Below are 19,877 nucleotides of genomic sequence, written 5' to 3' on the forward strand. Positions count from 1 at the left end.
CCTCGTGCACCTAGGCCCGGGTGAGCCCAAGTGGCCCTGGGTCTGGGAGAGGCCAAGCGTCCCTGGGTCCGGGTGAGACCATGTGTCCCTGGATCCGGGTGAGGCCTCGTGCACCTAGGCCCGGGTGAGCCCAAGTGGCCCTGGGTCTGGGAGTGGCCAAACGTTCCTGGGTCTGGGTGAGACCATGTGTCCCTGGATCCAGGTGAGGCCTTGTGCAACTAAGCCCGGGTGAGGCCACGTACCCCTGGGTCTGGGAGAGGCCAAGCGTCCCTGGGTACGGGTGAAGCCAGATCCTGGGTCCGGGTGAGGCCGTGCGCCCCTGGATCCATCCGGGTGAGGCTGGGTCCCAGGCCCGGGTGAGACCACGCGCCCCTTGGGTATGGGTGAGGCCACGTGCCCCTTAGTCCAGGTGACGCCGTGCCCCTGGGTTCGGCCGAGACCAAACCAGAGGGAGTCGGACCTCCATTACCACCATTTGTCCACCATCCAGAGCTGAGGGGTCAGTGCTGACATGTACACATAAGGAACTACTGGACATCGAAATTGGGTCTCAAAAGAACTGTTGGTCCAGGGGGAAGCTCGCTACAGATTGATTCATTTGCCTGTCAGCATAAATATTATTGCTAGTCTCACATTCAGTTCTTATTAGTATATATCTAGTGACATTTGATCTCATTCATCTAGAGGAAATGATGAACAACATAGACTGAGGAACAAGAACAGAACCAGAATTAAGGAGGCATCGATCGGACTATCGGGCCTCAGAGGGAGGATAGGGGAGGGTAGGTGGAGGGTGGGGGGAGGGGGAGAGTTCAACCAAAGGACCTGTATGCATGCATATAAGCCTATCCAACGGTTAAGTTCAACAGGGGATTGGGCCATGCGTGGGGAGAGGGGTGGGATGGGAATGGGGGGATGAGGACAAATATGTGACACCTTAATCAATAAAGAAATTAAAAAAAAAAAGAAGAACAAGTATTAGCAAAGATGTGGAGAAACTGGACCCCTTACTCATTGCTGGTAGAAATGTAAAATGACACAGCCACTTTGGAAAATGAATTGATAGTTCTACAAAAGGTTAAACATAGATTTGCCATATGATCCACCAATGCTCTCCTAGGTATATACCAGAGAAATGAAAATGTATGTCCACACAAAATTGTGTATACAATATTCATGACAGCTTTATTCATAATAGCCAAAAGGTGTAAACAAACCAAATGTTTTTATAAATATCGTACAATTTTATTTACCAATTACACCTTAATAAAGCTGGAAAAAGAAAAATTAATAGTTTCAACTAATTTTTCAATAGTTTCTTTTTTTAGAGGCAGATCACAACTAACTAATGGATGAATAAAAAGTGGTCTGTTCATACAATGGAATATTATTCAGCCATAAAAAGGAATGAAGTATGGATATATGCTAAAATATGGATGGACCTTAAAAACTTTAGGCAAAGTGAAAAAGTCTGTCAAAAAGACCATATATTTTATGATTGTGTTTATATTAAATGTCTGGAATAGAGCAATATAAAGGCAGAAAGTAGATGAGTGATTCCTTAGGGAGGGATGGGGAAAGTGAGAAGTGACTATTAATAGGTACAGGGTTTGTTTTGGGTGATAAAAATATTCTGAAATTAAATAGTGAAGATGATTGCATACTTCTCTGAATATATTAAAAACCATTGAATTGTACATTTGAAATGGGTTCATTGTATAGTAGGTAAATTCTTTCTTCTAAAATGTTTAAAAATAAAACCTCTAAAGAAGAAAAAGAGGAGGAGGAGGAGGAAGGGAGGGGAAAACTATCTTTTGTCCTTAGTACATTGTGAGCAATCTGGACACAGTTTCCTCAAACATAAAAGATGGAAATTAAGCTGAGTGACTTCTAAGTTTCCTCCCACTTCATGTGTATGTCATGTAAGAAAAGAGGTTGAGGAAAAGAGGTGGAGTACATGTGAAAGTGTGTAGGGCAAGGTTACATGGTGGTAACTGAAAGAGGAGACAACAATAGAGTAAAAGAAATAGAAAGAGATGCAGGGACAAGGGACATGAGCTCAGAGAGTCAGACACATAGAAACATGGAAACAAGATTCTGCCCGAAAGAAAGAGAAACTCACTGAGATGCATGTGCACGTCACTTGTCCATTTTTCCATGTAGCACATATTTACTGAGTACCCACAAAGTGCCGAGCTCTGGGTATGGCAGTAAACCAGGTGGGCCAGGCTGAGCTCAGTGATAAGAGACCCGGGCTGCAGTTGCTCAAGACTACACAGGGAACATGCATGCACACGTACACACGCAATCCACACTCAACACTGCACCACACTCAACATGCAACATTCCTAAAAGTCCAATCATTTTTGCAGGGTGCACTATTTCTCATCCCAGGCAGTTAGAATTCTCCTAACAAAGACATTCAAATATATGTTGTGTTTTTACAAGGATGGGCATGAATGGGAATGACACCTTTTATTCTTCCCCTGAAGTCTCTCTGACACAACGCTCAAGAGCAGGATTCATTCCTAGTCTGGAAATGCCCCATCCTCTTTCCTTTTTCTTCATCAGTGAGGAACGGGTTTGGAAACAGAGAACATGGCCTGTCACAAGCACACAACTTTCAGCTGGAAAGTTCCCAGAACACATTCTGTTCCACTCTCCTCTCATCCCATCCAGACCTGGCCCAATAAAGGCACGCGATGCCCGTGTCCTCTGTCTCGTGACCTCTCTACTGCTGGCAGGCATGTGCAAGGGACTCAGTTCAGCAAGAAAACTGACTCGCTTCCCTGCAGTGCCTGCTCTCTGAGATGTCAACCACTTCTGAGAAGGGAAGGCCAAGGAAGTTTCTGGATGTCTGCTCTGATCCCTTTACTCCAGACTCAGCCAGAGCCCAAGCAGCACAATTTGCTGAAATAGCCTTCAGTCACATCCTAAGATGGTGGGCCATCTCCTTGTATTAGTAGGAAGGATGTTTAGAGGAGTTGATGTTGGATGCTGTGTGCCCCCACATAACTAGGAAATGCACAGCAGAGCCTGGGGGTAGGGGAGGGGACACTGGCCTGCAGATTCTGGACAGGCTGAACCAGATCTGTGCTGGGAAACGGTCCTTGGGCCCCTGAAGACCTCCCCAGCTGCCTACCATTTGGAGCAGTAGTGAACTAATGTGGTCCAAGCTCCAAAAATAGTAGTCAGAGCATCTAAACTTATCTTCCATCCTGGGCCCGGCCAGTCCCCTGGGAATGTCAGCATTTCTAAAACATCTCTATTCATCCAGAGTGCCTTGTGTCAGACCCCAGTTTGGGTCTGGGCAACCATTAAACTCTCTTGTTTCTTCCATGCCTGCCCAGTCCTCTCAACTCTGCATCACTCGCTCTGCACCCTAAACAGGAAGTGCTCAAGATTTATGCTTGCTGCACCCAAGCCAAAGGCCTTTAACCTGGCGCATGGCTCCAAAGGGCAGAGAGGGCCCCTTGGAGAAGTGGCCTGGACGCTCTCTGTCGTTAGTTGTGAATTAATTGCTAACCATGAGAACTGGGGAAGCACAGTCACCTGGCGAAGCTTGAGCTCTGGCTTGCTGCGATGCCAAAAGAAGCCATTCCCACAGCAGTTTGTCTTTCTCTGACAAATTTATCCTGGGTTCTCAGGGAATTTTGCCGTCATGAAGACTGGTCGCTCCAGGCATGCCGCTGGCCTCTGTACATCCTGTGCTCTATGTGTGGAATGCCCTGTATTCCCTCTGCCCTGCCTGACAAATGCCCCATTACCCTCTCCCTCGAGTCTACTAAGGGCAGGGACGCTGTGGTGTTCACGAAGTTTGTCTGCAGTGAATGCCTCTGAATGACCACCAGGTTACACCCCATATCTACCACCCCTGACCAACCAGGATTCCCAGCTGCTTGCCCACGGGACAGGGATGATACAGGCCATGAGCGTCTCCCCTGCCTCCTGGAGACTGACTTCTGATTGTCTAACAATTCGTGGTCAGGATCTCTAACCACTGCATGGGCTGTGTGATCGCAATGCAGTTTGAGTGTCCTTCAGCTTGAAGATCATGCACTTCTCATTTTCTGAGCTGTGACGCTCTGCAGTGGCTCCGTCTGCCTCCCTCAGAGATGCCATGCAGCTCAGAACATAGGAAGTGCTTGAGGGGTGGGGAGTGAGGACAAGCTCCTCTACAGCCTCAGTTTCCTCCTCTGAAAAATGGAGGTAATTGTTTCTATCTCAGGATGACTGAGAGGATGGAATGAGATGCATAATCTACTTGGCACAGAGTTGGTGCTTTGAGGGGACATCTGCAGTTTTTGCCCCTTTGGCACCCAGTCCTCCCTCTTCTAGTAAAAGCAGCATCCTAATTGTCCCTGGGGTTGGAGTGGGCGTTGGCCCCACTGTGGGACGGGGCCTGTCACACAGCCCTGGCTCATCAGAACACCCCAGGCCCCTGGCCCTGGTGATTAACTGGGGCATAAACGCATGATTCAAACAGGGCCAATAAATTCAAGTTGGCAACTTTTCTGAAATTTTAGGGGGAATCTTGATACTGGGGGTTCTGAAAGGATAGACGTAAACTTGGAACTGCAAGTACCACGATGTCACCACGAGAAAGAGTCACCTGAGAAGAGAGATCCAATACTCAGGATCGTTGAATGATAGAGGGAATGAGCCCCATGGCTCCAGCCATAACTGAACCTGCCCCTAGACTTCTCAAGTATGTGTTCCAGGAAAGTCTGGTTCTTGTCTAATCAAATTTGAATGTTTCTGTCCCAAGCAAATAAGAATCTTGTGTAATGCAAAGCTCAACAGATTTGGCCTACCTTCCCCCTTGCCGCTGACATTGCTCTGGGGGACATCCGTGATCCTTCCATCTCCTTGTCTCCAATCTCTCTCCCTTTAGTCCATCTTCCACCAGCCTGATCGTTCTCAAACACAGGCTTAGTCATCTTACTCCCCATCTTAGAAGACTCCTTCACTCCTGCTGCCTGAAACCGAGTTCCCACTTCCTCAGCTCCACCTTCAAAGCAGTCCGCAATCAGACCCCAGTTCCCTCTCTTTTTCTCTTTTTTAAATTGAGATATAATTGACATAAAACATTAGTTTTTGATGTACAGCTATTGATGTACAGCTATTGTTAGTTAACATCCAACATCATATATAGTTACAAAAATTTTTTTCTTGTGATGGGAACATTTAAGATTTACTCTCTTAGCCATCCACCCTAATTCCCTTTTGAGCTAATCTCTCAGGACCCTCTTCCGTGGCACTGCTCATAATGTGCACGATTCCTATCAACCCATTCCCACTCGGAAATGCTCCCCCACTCTCCCACCTGTGCTTCCTGCAGGAAACCCTTCCACTCCTAACCTGCCTGCCAAAATCCCACCTACGCCATTCTACTAAGGGCAGGGACGCTGTGGTGTTCACGAAGTTTGTCTGCAGTGAATGCCTCTGAATGACCACCAGGTTACACCCCATATCTACCACCCTGACCAACCAGGATTCCCAGCTGCTTGCCCACGGGACAGGGATGATATAGGCCATGAGCGTCTCCCCTGCCTCCTGGAGACTGACTTCTTGATTGCCAAGATAGAATAAATGTCTCGCATCCCTGAATTTACCCCCTTGTTATATATAGTCCCTTCACTCTGTTCTTCCGTGGGAATAACATACTATATAGATATTTCAAGGGCAGAGAGCATGTCTGACTCAATTGTGAATCCCCTCGAGGGCCTTGCAGAAGGTTTGCCAACATAGGCCCTTAGTCAGTTTGCTGACACAAGACCTCAGCTTTCAGCGACAAACTCTGAATCCCCTGACCCTCCCCTCAACCACACTCTAGGAGAGTGGATCCTGACCTTTGGGTCACATTTCTTCTTCATCAGAAAACTTTTTTCAGAAATTATGGTAAAATACACATATAACATGAAATGCATCATTTTAACCATGTTAAAGTGTGCATTTCAGTGGCATTAAGTGCATTCACAATGTTATGCTCCTAATACCACTACTTATCTAGTTCCAGAGCTTTCCCATCACCCCAAAGGGAAACCTCATACACATTCAGCAGTCACTTCCCATTCCTCCCTTCCCCCTACCCACAAGGTCCTGAAAATCACCAGTCTGCTTTCTGTCTCCATGAATTTTCTTATTCTGGACATTTCATATAAATGGAATCATACAACATGTGGTCTTTGTGTCTGGCTTCTTTCACTTAGCATAATGTTTTCAAGATTCATCTGTGTTGTAGCATGTATACATACTTCATTCCTTCCTATGACTGAATAATATCCCCTTGCATGGATATGACACGTTTTGTTTATCCATTCATCTGTTGATGGACATTTTGGGTTGTTCCCAACTTTTGACTCTTGTGAATAGTGCTGCTATAAACATTCTTGTACAAGTTTTTGTTTGAACACCTGTTTTCAGTTCTTTTGGGTACGTACATACCTAGGAGAGGAATGGCTGGGTTAGACGTTAATTCTGTGGTTACCAGGAGCCTCTTATACTTGCCATCTCTGATCCTCACCAGCATTCTGGGTCTGCTTGGCTGATGTCACCACTGGCTTTGTAGAAGGGACCTATTTATCTTGATATTGTCTCCTGATGGCAAACCTTAAAGGGTGTTCCTAGTTTTTTTATATCAACTTCAGGCTGTTTAGTGTCTTCCATTGTCTAATCTATTTCAGATCCTCTATGTAATTTGTTCCTCACAGCAATATTATAAGGTAGATAGTATTATGTCTGTTTTTCAGGTGAGGAGGCTGAGATTCAGTGGGGTGAAGTAACTTGACAAGGTCATAGCCATTAGGGCCCAGCTGAGACGGCCTCCCAGCCCAGGCCCTTTCCACACCACCACAGTGGCCCTCTCTCCAATTTGCCTCTCTGTCCAAGATCTTTAAAAAAAATAACCTCCTGAAATGTATTCTCAGATTCACCATTGCTTAGAATTCCTCTTACTAGGTAATTAGTCAATGCTGGCACAGACTTCCACACACACTCTGCCAGTGGGATCTCATTTATAATCAAAACGCTTTCCTAGGGCAGATTCTGCCTGTACTTTTGCCTTTTCTGAGTCTTCTGTGAACTCCTGGAATCCTGGGTTAATGCTCCCTTTTTTAATATGTTTTTTAATTGATTTTAGAGAGAAAGTAGGGAAGGAAGAAAGAAACATCAATGAGAGAAAAATATCCATTGATTGCCTCCTGCAAGTCCCCTCCTGGGGATGGAGCCTGCAACCCTGAAGAATGTGCCCTGACAGGGAATCAAACTGGTGACCTCTTGGCACACAGGATGCTCAACCAACTAAGCCACACCAGCCAGGACAATGCTCCTTTTTGATGAATCTGAGTGTGGCCCACAAGCTGAACCTCAAGCTCTTGAAATTTCCACCCTATTCTTTTGTTCACCCAAGTTCAACCAGAGAGCACCTCCTTTCCCTTCTCAGAGGGAAACTATATCTTGGACTGGGGAGTCCCTGGACCTCTTTGGAGCAGAGAAGAGGCACAATGACCTCAGTGGAATTGGGTATGACACATGGAATTGGGCCCAGCCTGCTGCTTAAAGCCTCCAACCCTAACACTTCCTACTTACACCTGGAATGCATAGGAGACTAAAAAATACGGCAAGCAAACTAGACAACAGATAACAACGACAACACTCACAATTCATCAAAGGCATACCATGTCCCTGACACTTTGGGTTTATTCATTCCCTCAATCCCCCACCTATGGTATAGGTAAGTGCTAGCTTGCAAATAAGGAAACTGAGGCTCAGTGTGGTGCTGTGACTATTCCAAAGTAACAGAGCTGATGGGATTGTAAAGTGGGATTGTAAACCAGCAGAACCCATGCTATCCCCACTGGCCACTGTCGGCATCCCAAGGAGATGCTTTTGAGCTGACCTGGGCCACTTAGCACCTGCCTGGGGAGTTCTGCAAGCAGTGAGGGCTTTCCAGATGCCACATAATCCACCTGCTTCCTCTCAAGCAAGAGTGTCCCTAGCCAGCTTTTCCCAAAGTCTGTTCTCTGCCACCCTTGTTCTCAGTGATTAGGAGCTGTGAAAATACAGGCTTCCATGTTTCAATACATTTGGGGATATTAGTATGAGACAGGCTTCTGCCCTGCACGCCTTTAATAAGAAAATATCTCCAAGAGGGAGAGAAAGTAGTACAGAATGTTTCTCAAACTTATTTGACCAGGGAATGGTTTTTCAAGGTCTCAACCTGACCTCCTCAAAGTGCTAGTCAAAGACCCTCTCCGATGAGTGAGTGGCCAGAGGTGAGAGAAAAGAGTGGCTGTGTACGTGGGCTCCGGAGCCAGGCTGCCTGAAGTCCCATCCCAGCTATGCCACATGGTGGCTGTGTGATCTTGGGCAAACTACTTCATCTGTCTGTGCCTCAGTCTCCTCACTTGTTAATCATGTATAAGGATATTCATGCAGATTATGTAACACACATAAACTCCTGAGAACAATGTTTGGCACATATTCAGAGCTCATTAAATGTTAGCTGGCATTTTAGCTCCTTCCAGAGCCTTGCTGAAGGGGATATCCCACATCCATCAGAGACAGAGTCTGCACCTGGCACTCCCGCCCTCAGGCCATAGCAGCCACTTGTTCTATAAGACCTCTCAGGGAAGATAGAGTGAAGCAGAGTAAATGACTGCCATTGTTCCCCAGGAGTAACCCTTCCAGCTCTTGATGGCTGGAAAAGACTTCTACTTCATTTTTTTCTTCCTCACAGATGGGCACCTGAGAGTCAGAGACTGAGATCCTAAATCCAACTTACTCTTCACTGAGGTCTCGAGTTTCCTTCCCTGTGCCAGAGAACAGAACAGGCCTCTAATCCAGGGACATGGCCCAGAGAAGGGTGGGGTTAGAGCTCTAGGCAGGCAGTAAGTGTCCTGCCCTTTGTGAGAAACAGGAGAGGGGGCCCATGGCCAGAGCGCTTGGGTATTAAATTGGGATCATTAACAGTAGTTGCTGCAACAGACCCAACAGCTCAGTGGCGTTGAAAGTACATCTTGCTGACTTAGATCTAATGCATATTGGGATGGCCACCTCCGCCCTATAGTGAGAAGTTCTATAACAGAAAACCCTAAGGGAACATATAGGCAGCATTAAGTGGGATGCCAAGAATTCCTGGAGGACCCTGCCTGCCAAAGCCTTTTTCCTCTGTTGGTCAATTGATGCTCCGCTCTGCCTTGTTGCTGATGTAAGAACATGCCTTTGCTTCTGAACAAATTCTCCCAGTTTTTCTAGGACTTCCTTAATGCCTAGCCCCCAGAAGGCCTCAGGCTCTGCAGGACCTGGGTATTGGCCTTATTAATTCTCTGCCTGTGGCAGAGATGGTTAGTACTTCCTGAATCTTCCTGTGCTCTCTGCAGTTCCCAGACTCCCTTGCAGTTGGTTGGGGGTGGGGGGTGGGGTGACTAGCTCTGGCCAACAGACTGTGTGTCACCTCTGGGTTGAGGCCAAGAGCTGTCCGCCTACTGCATCCATCTCTTCCTCGGCCAAGATGGCTCTGGAGGCCAAGTGCTCATGGGAAAGCTGGAAGAACTAACTCAGAATCCGATGCAGCCCCTCTCCCGGGTCTCACCTCTGCATGGAGTGGCAGAGAAAGCATTGACTAGGGAAGAGAGGAGAACGGCTTTGGCAGGCAGGGCCATCCAGGAATTGCTGTCATTTACATGGCCATTTAATGCCAGGTATTTCTTTCCTATAGGATTTTCTGTTATTAGACTTCTTGCTGTAATTTGGAATACAGTGTGCCCTGTGATTCAAATATTCCCAGTAGTACATGGCAACTGTGATAGGCAGCTTGCCTCAGACTATAGCATGAACATGAATTACCTGGGGGTCTTGCTGAGCCTCAGATGCTGACTCCGGAGGCCTGAGTCTGTGTTTCTAACAAACTCCCAGGTGGTGCTGATGCTGTGGGTGCCTAGACCGTGCTCCGGATGTAAGGTGATGGGGCAAAGTCTGTGAGGAACAGTGCCCACAAAAATGTTCTCATTTTGCCCTGACCAGTTTGGCTCAGTGGCTAGAGTGTCGGCCTGCAGACTCAAGGGTCCCAGGTTCAATTCCAGTCAAGGCCATGTACCTTGGTTGCAGGCACATCCCCAGGAGGGGGTGTGCAGGATGCAGCTGATCGTTGTTTCTCTCTCACTGATGTTTCTAACACTATCCCTCTCCCTTCCTCTCTGTAAAAAATCAATAAAATATATATTTTTAAATGTTCTCATTTCTTTTCAAATCAGAAGACAACATGAACTATTTAGTCAAAGAAAATGTTTCCATAGATAACATTGATATATTTATCTACACCGACAGAGTTATAAAATAAATTTCTTAAGTACCAAACATGCCTAGGGCCCCTAAAAATCCTAACATGGCCCTGGGGGTGGGATGGGAGAGGCTATGCTACCTATAGGGCACAGAACTGTGAAATCATGAAGGTCACAGAGAAAACACAAGAGATGCCATCTGAGGACGTGCCATGCACATGGTAGTTTGCTGCCAGACCATGTCCCTGGGTCTCCTCACTTCCCAGAGCTTCTCCACTTAGGGAGCTCTTAGGGGTACTCAGTGTCTCCTGAAGGCCCCCCAAATTCTGGTGCCTGTGAGGTTCATTTCTTCCAAAGGACTGAAATCCAATCGTGTCCCTGCTCCCAGAGCTGGAGAGCCCGGTGCAGCTGGCCCTATGGTGTGACGGAAGTGGGACCAGGCTCCAGAGGCTGCTTTTGTTAGTGACAAACATAAGACTACCGTCTCTAATCTGAGCAGCAAATGTCCAAAGCATGAGTCAAATGCCTTATTGACAAGAGAGTGAATACGCATTCCCTTCAGCAGTGAGTGTTTTCTTAAAAACACTGCGTTCCATTTACTTTGGACCTGGCTGGTTCTGACTGTCCCTAAAGGCACTGCACGGGGCTTTTAGAGAATGAGCAATAACAGCTGAGTCTTCTAACACACCTGCAGCCCTCCCTGTCACAGACGCAGTGTCTGACACCATTATTGCTCTGGGGTGGCTTCAAACATGAGACTACGGGGGTGAATCACTAGGCTTTGTGGGGTAAGCAGTTCCCAGATGAGGAAACCAAGGCCTGGGAAGGAAGAAGTGATTTGCTCAAGGGCACAACATCTAAGAGACAGAGCCAAGTCTAGATCCCCGGAGCCCTGCTTATACACTGTCTTCATTTCAGCTTACAAAGTGGCAACAGAAATGGATACTGGAAGACTTTCACTGTCCTTCCTCTTCCCTTTCTTAGGAATGAGCTGCCTGCTAGGAACACACATTCATTCTGCTGTGCTCCACCTGCTCCGAGATTGAAAGGAACCTGCCTCCAGCAGAGGGCACTGCAGAGGGCTGGGGGTAAGTCCACTTCATTCAATATTAGAAAGCCTACTTGCCTGCAGGTGTAAACCACATTCTCCAATACCAGCTTTCTGTCACAGGGTGATATTAGACTGACTTCTCAACAAGCCTTAGAACTTAATCAAAGGAGGGAGGTGATGTTCACTGGGCCTCCTTAATATCCCACCTCTCACCAATGGCCAATCATCTAAAGAATAAGTCTGCCACGCTCCTTGGGGTATTAAATGGAGGTGAGAATGGGACCCAGGATTATGGGCAGTCAGAACCTCAAACCCAGTGCAGAAGTCTCCTGGATGGAATCTGTGAAGGGGGACAGATAGAGGCTAGGAACAGTCTCAGCTAACGTTTACTGGGTGCCAAGAACAGACACTGGGCTAAGGAATTTAACCCCTCAAAGTGGGCACTACTTTATCTCCGTTTTACAGGAGGGGAAACTGAGGCTTGAGAGATTAGGTGTAGCTCGAGGTGCACAGTGGGTCAGCAGTGGCACTGTGCTGCCGCTAGCACGTGGCGTCTTCTCCCACTGTGACAATGAGGGGAGATTGGTCAATGCTGAACTCACCCCCAACTTGGGGCCAACGCTCTTTTGACTATACCTGTATGAGCAAAGTCAAGGGTGTTTCCGGTTTTCTTCTCTTTCTGATGAACTAGGAGCCTTGGACTCTCTGGAAACATCCTCTCTGTTAGCTTGTCAGTGGCAGAACTCCCTCTGGCCTCTCTGTGTCCTTTCCAGGGTGGCCACCGTGCCCTCTGCACCCCGTCCCAGACCTACAGCCCCACCAGGAACAGTGTATTTTCTCGTCCTCTCAGCATCTCCTGCCAGCCCACAGGCTCCTAACTTTCCCTGGTTAGCCGGGGTGGCTCAGCTAACCCACACCTGCACTCACTGGTACCCCTGCTCATAGAACCCGTTTTCCTCTAAGCCAGCGTTTCCTACACTTGAGTCATCCGCACACCATCCTCATAGTTTCTGCCATGTCTGTGTGCCACTTATGCATTTATTGACTTAATATTCTTTAATTTGACTAGCAATGAGCCAGAAAGCCAGGGTTGAAATCCCAGCTCTGCCATTTACCAGCTCTGTGTTGTTGAGCAAGATACTTAATCTGTCTATGCCTCAGTTTCTCCATCTGTATAACAGGGATAATACTGGTAACTACTTTAGGGAATTCCTATAAGGGTTAAATGAGATATTGCAGGTAAAGCATTAAAACAGTACCTAGCAGCCCAGCCGATATGGCTCAGTGGTTGAGCATCAGCCCATGAACCAGGAGATCATGGCTTGATTTCTGGTCAGAGCACATGCCCAGGTTGTGGACTCAATTTCAGTGGGGAGTGGGGGATACAGAAGGCAGCTGATTGATGATTCTCTCTCATCATTGATGTTTCTATCTCTCTCTTCCTCTCCCTTCCTCTCTCTCTAAAACCAATAAAAACTTCTATATATATAAAAGCCTAAGCGACCATTATGACCGCTCAACCTGTCCCGGTCGCTACGATGATGCACTGACCACCAGGGGACAGACAGTCAACACAGAAGCTGCCCCCTGGTGGTCAGTGCAGCTCCCACAGCCAACCTCCTGCAGTCCCTCCGCCTGGCTAGCTGGCCCCATCAGCCCGTTCGGGACTGGGCTTGATGTCCCCAATTGGCCCCAATCGCTGGCCAGGCTGAGGAACCCCACCTGTGAATGAATTCATGCACCGGGTCTGTAGTATTTTTATAAAACAGTACCTACCACACACAAGCACTCTACATGTTAGCTACTCTTGTCATTACATTTATTTTAAAAGGAAACTTCATATATCTACTGTAAGTGGAAAAATCAGTACCACTTATACCACTAATAGAGAGGAATTGTAAAAGTGAATTAAATGAAAATAGTTACTAAACTCTAGCAATTGCCTGACAAAGGCTCCGGGCCTGAGGCTTGCTCTCATTTTGTCAAGAAGAGAGACACACGAGTATCCAAAAGATGGAGAAAGCACTCCAGGCTCAGGCCAAGGGAACACTTGTCCCGCCTGGCCTGGACTTCCCGTTGTAGCACTGGGAGTCCTGCGGCACCCCTCATGCCAGGGTGCCTCGGATGGAGGCTTTCTCCTTCAGCAAAGGCCCGAAAAGAACTCAAAAGGGAACAGCGTTCTTCTGATGTGAGTTTGCGTGCTTAGGCTGAGTCAGTATCCCACTGACCAGCATCTTGCAGCCCACGCCCTGGGCCACACCGAACAAGCCCGTCCCTGAGAGCCAAGTTTCCAAATTCCATAAACATATGGAAAGGCCATCGTGAGACTGTCCCCAAAGAAACATTTGTAAATGTCTAACGAGAGGAATGATGACTAGCCTGTTGCACAGCTAAAATTACTCTACATTAGACAACCATTGAAAAATCATACTTGAAGTATCTTGAATGACATGGAAAAATGATGGTGGTAGAATGTTCACTTAAGAAGCAGACTACGATGTCCTTCATTAGGTGAGTAGATAAACAAGCTGTGGTGCATCAGTCAATGGAATATTATTCAGTGCTAAAAAGAAATGAGCTATCAAGCCATGAAAAGACATGGAGGAACCTGAAATGCATATTACTACATGAAAGAAGCCATTCTGGAAAGGCTACACACTATATGACGCCAATTATATGACATTTTGGAAAAGGAAAACTATGGAGGCAGTAAAATGATCAGTGCTTGCAACGGGTTAGAGCTGAATAGGTGGAGCACAGAGGATTTTTAAGGCAATGAAAATGCTCTATGATACTGTAATAGTATGTACATGTCATTATACATGTGTCTAAACTCATAGAAGGTACAACACCAAGGATGAACCCTAGTGTAAGCTTTGGACTTTAGATAATAATGATGTGCCAGTGTAGGTTCATCAGTTGTAACAGATGCACCACTCTTGTGGAGGGTGTTGGTAATGGGGAGGCTGTGCATGCGTGGAGGCGAGGGTATACAGGGAATCTCTGCACCTTCTATTCAATATTGTTGTGAACTTAAAACTGCTCTAAAAAATCAAGTCTTTAAAAAAATTTTTTAAACTGACTATAAAACCACATATAGTAAGACCCTAGTTTTATAAAATATAGAGACATATAAAGAAACACACCATATTATTAATAATATTTATTTCTTAGTAAAAGGATTCAGGAGGGATTTTAAAAATTTCTTTGCATTTATTTCCAAGTTATTTATTTCTTACTTATACCAATTTCTATATTTTCCAAGAAAATTTAATAAAGAACATACATTACTTTTATTACCAGGAAAATTCTTGAGTAAAAATTATAAATAAAAAAATTCTAGCGAGAAACTAACCAGAGCTAATTACACCCATTCTTCACACACTGGTTTTCTGTGGCCGATGGGAGCAGTTTTCTGTCTACCTGACTGTCACCTGCTTTCCTTCTCCCCTGGCAAGGGCCTCACAGAGAAAGTAGGGCTCTCCAAGGTCACTTCTCCTCTGTTAGGACTCTGGGTCTGAAGGCCCATCCAGGGAGGGTACCCCGGGCTGTCGCCTGAACTCAGAGTCTGGCCTGCAAGGTGCACAGAGCAAACACTACACTCCCTCTCCCTCTTTTCTTCATTTTTCCATTATTTGGACTGTGACACATGGTAACTGCAGAGAGCCAGGCTACTAACTAGAGGCAGGGTGGCATCTAACACAGGAAGTGCTTACTTGAGACCGAGATGGCCTGAGCTGGAATCCCCGCTCACACCTATCAGCTGTGTGCCTGTGGGCATGTCACCTCGCCTCTCTCACAGCAGTGTCCTCGTCCCATCACAGGACTAAATTAAATAGCCATTCTAGCACAAATCCTGGCACAAGGTAGGAACTCAACTTATATTGATTTTCTCTCCTCCTTTTACATATACTACACAAGAACTCAGTTCTCTGTCTCCCTCTCCTGACTCACAAGCTCCCCAAGGGGCAGGGACAGAGTCTGGGGGCTCCCAGACCTCTCCTCCCCCTCCATCCATGCCTCTGTTCCTCGTCAGTCAGCAAACAGAATCTCCTTGCTGACTGCCAAGCCACAGAGGGCATGGCTGAGGGGTAGCCCAGTGGCTCCATGGGGCTACCCAGGAGCAGTGACAGGGTAGGGAGGGGGTGGATTACTTAAGACCCCCCACTTTGCATCCTCTGAAGCCAGACTAGAAGAATCTGATCATCATGCTTACATACATTATAAACTCTCATGCTTACAAACATTATGGCCCTGTTTAACCAGAATACACTGTATAAGCATTCTGTCCATTTCTACATAATAAAGAAAAAAAGATCCTGAGCATGGTACACTCCCAGCATCATCCTGGGTGCAGGACGCACAGGGGAGAATGAGGTGGTCTCTGGCCTCATGAGCTCAGTCTCCATTCCTACTGGGGATGTGGGGTACATCCATCCCCTGTATTGCCAAGACTGAAAGGAAAGAGTGGGGACAGTTTGGGAAGCTGAGAACCTTAAGTGTAGTTAAGCCCACCATGCACGGAATGGAGCTTCCTCTCACAGACACACGGAACCCCTCACCCTGAAACTATAAGCCCCCCCCACCCCACCTCGCAATTAGTTTCAAGCAGAAGGCATTACATGACCATCACTCTCCTCATCTAAAATACCAAGTCCCTGCTCTGTGTCTCGGTGGCCTTGGGAAGTCATTTAACATCCCCTAGTACTTGTGTCCTCCCCTGTAAACAAATGTGAAGACAGAGGCCTCATAGTATTGAAGGAAAGTGCCCATGAAGGAAGGAGCCCATGGCCCCGCATGTAGGAAGTTGAAGGAAGGAGCCCATAATATCACACATAGGAAGTTGAAGGAAGGCGCCCATGACCCCGCACGTAGGAAGTTGAAGGAAGGAGCCCATAATATCACACACAGGAAGTTGAAGGAAGGAGCCCATAATATCACACATAGGAAGTTGAAGGAAGGAGCCCATAATATCACACATAGGAAGCTGAAGGAAAGCGCCCATGACCCCACACGTAGGAAGTTGAAGGAGCCCATAATATCACACGTAGGAAGTTGAAGGAAGGAGCCCATAATATCACACACAGGAAGTTGAAGGAAGGAGCCCATAATATCACACGTAGGAAGTTGAAGGAAGGAGCCCATAATATCACACATAGGAAGTTGAAGGAAGGAGCCCATAATATCACACATAGGAAGTTGAAGGAAGGAGCCCATAATATCACACATAGGAAGCTGAAGGAAGGAGCCCATAATATCACACATAGGAAGCTGAAGGAAAGCACCCATGACCCCACACGTAGGAAGTTGAAGGAAGGAGCCCATGACCCCGCTCGCAGGTAGGAAGCCTCAGGTGCAGTCCTGGAGGAGCCGGTGCTCCTCCAACTGCCCTGCTACCAACCAGAGATGAGCAGAGGGTGCTGCTTATGAGCAGGGCCTCCAGATGGGCAGCCTGGGATCAAATGCCAGCTGTGCGACGTCTCTGTGCTAAATCGTCCCCATCTGCAAGATGAGGGCAGTAATAATGGCCCCTGCTTTGTGGGTTGTGGAAGCCTTGAACTCCTGCAGGGGACATGCTTAGAACAGCGTTTGATGCATAGTAAGAACAGCGTGCTTGCTTTTTTTTCTCTTCCGGAAACATGTTGATGGGAATCATTGATCATATTGTAGCAACTGGCATATGATTACACCTCCCAGATGATCTTAGAGGGAATGCAGGAATGTCCTCCTTACCACCAAGCACACAGGAAGACACACCAGCTGTGAACACACACACACACACACACACACCACTGAATCATGGACAGAACAAACATAATGATGACGACTGTTTTGTCCATTAGATCAAAACTCAGGAGACATATTCAAAGCAGAAGTGCTCCCTCCCATCTGAGATGAGGGGCAGAAGCACTGGAGTTAGAGCCACACAGACTTGGGTTAGAGCCCTAGCTCTGCTCTTTCTTAGCCTCTGACCTTAGGCAAGCCACTTAACCTGAGCTGTCTCCCCATAAAAATGTTGGGGTGAGGTTGGGGGAGTTAACTCCACTTGCTCCACCAGCCTGTCATTGCCCTCTGGTGGGGACAAGGGAACCCTTAGCAGGCTCTGACTCCCTAGTCCTCCCAGCCTTACACTTCTGGGGAGCTTCCTTCTTTTTCCTGCAGGACACTCAGCTGAGACAAACCCATGGCCTGCTTTACTTCCCACTGAGACCCCCCAAAGAGCAGCCTGAAGAGTGTTAAGACGACAGCAGCTGCAGGGCTCTGGGAGGCAGGAGTGCCGGCCAGGGGTGCCAGACTCACACTGTTTACTCAGACTATGGAGCATCTCTAGGCTTGACAACTGGTTACTGGGCAGGAGGGAGCAGGCCAGCTGGGCCCCTCTGGCTCCCACTGGCCTTTCCTTTGGAGAAAGCCAGCATCAGTGCCATGCCACTCTCTCTAGAAATAGATTGACACCGAGCACCTGGAGGTGAGCAGGGCTTGGGGACAGATTGGGCACACACACACACACCCTCTAGGGAGCAGGGTTAGGGCACAGGGGGACAAAGCTGGAGATAGGAGAGTTGGAGACAGAGAGAAAAATGAGCTGTGACCAAACCACAGGACAGGAGAGGCAGGAACAGAAACAGGGCAGGTGAAGGATGGAGACAGGGCTAGGCCAGCACAGGGACCAAGGAGGATGGGGGCAGTGCACAAGGTGGGTGGTTGGGGGGGCAGAGAGCGGCACAGTAAGCAGAGCCAGGGTGGTAAAGGGGGCGCAGGCGGTGCAAGCTCACATAATCTAGGGACACTCAATTGCCCCAAAGGAGCCCACAGGAAATCTGGGGGTGGGGATCTCCTATAAGAACCCACGTTTTTACCATAACCTGTGCGTGCTCTCCAACAGCAAGCAAAAGCATCACAATTTCGTTAAGTTAGGACTGGCAAAATTCCCTTCTTATTCAAAAATTAGGACATAAAAATAGTCAGCTGAGAAGTCACCCAACAAAGCCAACAACCTTGGAAAGTTAAAGTCAAGTGCCCCCCTCCCAGCACCCTGTACCTTTAAGGAGGAGAAGTTTCCCTCTGCTTCCCAGCTGAAGAGGCAGGTTATTCTTGGATTTAGCACGACTTACCTAAAACTGAGTTATTCCCCGTTCCTCCTCTGGCCAGCCTCTCTTCACTCTGGGGAGCTTTTACCATTTAAGGTCAATGTTACATCTGGCTCCGGAGCTCAGAGCTGAGAAGCCTCTGGCTGCAGAGCCTCAGCCGCCCGCCTCCTCCGAGGGGCTGGGACTTAGAGCCCAGAGCTCCTCCGGAGCCCTCTCTGGCCCCCTCTGGCCTGGCTCGGGGGGCTAAGGGCAGGGGAAGCTGACCAGACTGGCCCAGGGCTCAGGGCAGGCTGGGCCTGCCAGGCAGCAACTGGCCCTGGGCCCCTCCCATGGGCACCCACGCAGCACATGGCAAAACCCCTGGGCATCTCATGCCACTGGGCACTGTCCTGGCCAACTGGGGACCAAGGGAGCTCTGCAGATCTGCCTCCCAGCCTGGACTCCTCAGCAAGCATGGGAGCCTAGACAGGACCCTGGCCTCAAGCCAGGAGAAACTGGGAACATTTCCTGTCCCAGGGACTTGTGGGTGGGGGCCGCTCCCACCTTAAACGCTTGGGATTATCAGAGAGAAGGGCCTGGGAGATTCAGCTAATCTGAGACCTGGCATCAGCCCCAGGGGCTTCGATCGCTGCGCCCCTGTTCCACAGCCTTATTGTCTTAACATTGTGCAGCCTCAGTCTCCTCCCCTCTAAAGTGGGAATAATAGTGATTGCACCTAACTCATGGGGTTGTAGGAGAATTAGATGAAATAATACTGGAAGGCTTAGCACAGTGCCAGCACCTCACAGGTGTCCATCAGCACAAGTTCATTTCCTGCTCCTTCCCAGACACAGGTGAGGAAGGGCTGCCTCTCCTGGAAGTCCACACCCTGTCCCTACTCTTTCCTCACCTCCTTTGGGTGCAGTGCCCACTCAGCCAAGGTCACGGAGCCCAGGCTCCAGCCTTCTTCTGAGGTTAGAGGCAGCTCAGACCAGTGGTCACCAACTTTCAGACCTCGCAAACCACCGCTGGTTCACACAGTCCCTGGGTAGAGTTGCCAGATAAATGACAGGACACCCACTTAAATATGAATTTCAGATAACAACACATAACTTTTTTAGTATAAGTATGTCCCAAATATTGCATGGGACATACTTATACTAAAAAATGTTTTTTTTAGTCTAAAATTCTAATTTAATTGCGCATCCTGTATTTTCATTTGCAAAATCTGGCAACTCTAGCCCTGGGCCATCACCTGTCACCCAGAATGTATTCACAGTCATGCTGAGAGCTCGATTGGTGCTTCAAGGCCTGTGGCCTCAAGCCCTCCTGGTGATGGCTCCCCAGCTCCTGGCCACGGGTCAATCACCCCAGTCATGATGGGCTTTCTCTACCAACCCTGGCCCACTGTGCCTTCACCCCAGCCTGTCCACAGGCATCTAATCCTGGACTCTCTCTCCTCCCTGATTACTA

At 47.9% G+C, this 19,877-nt stretch overlaps 1 protein-coding gene across 3 annotated transcripts in view; it reads right to left on the minus strand.

The window, feature by feature from the left end:
* Window positions 1–18,516, minus strand: part of IRAG1 (inositol 1,4,5-triphosphate receptor associated 1) — a 112,617-nt gene extending 94,101 nt beyond the window's left edge. For all 3 annotated transcript variants that reach the window (XM_054724941.1, XM_008151034.2, XM_028159861.2), the window contains exon 1: window positions 18,450–18,516. In XM_054724941.1, the coding sequence (XP_054580916.1) occupies window positions 18,450–18,516 (67 nt within the window). The remainder of the gene's footprint in view (window positions 1–18,449) is intronic.
* Window positions 18,517–19,877: the final 1,361 nt, after the last annotated feature.

Source organism: Eptesicus fuscus, chromosome 13, assembly GCF_027574615.1.
Source record: "Eptesicus fuscus isolate TK198812 chromosome 13, DD_ASM_mEF_20220401, whole genome shotgun sequence".
NCBI classification, from domain to species: Eukaryota; Metazoa; Chordata; class Mammalia; order Chiroptera; family Vespertilionidae; genus Eptesicus; species Eptesicus fuscus.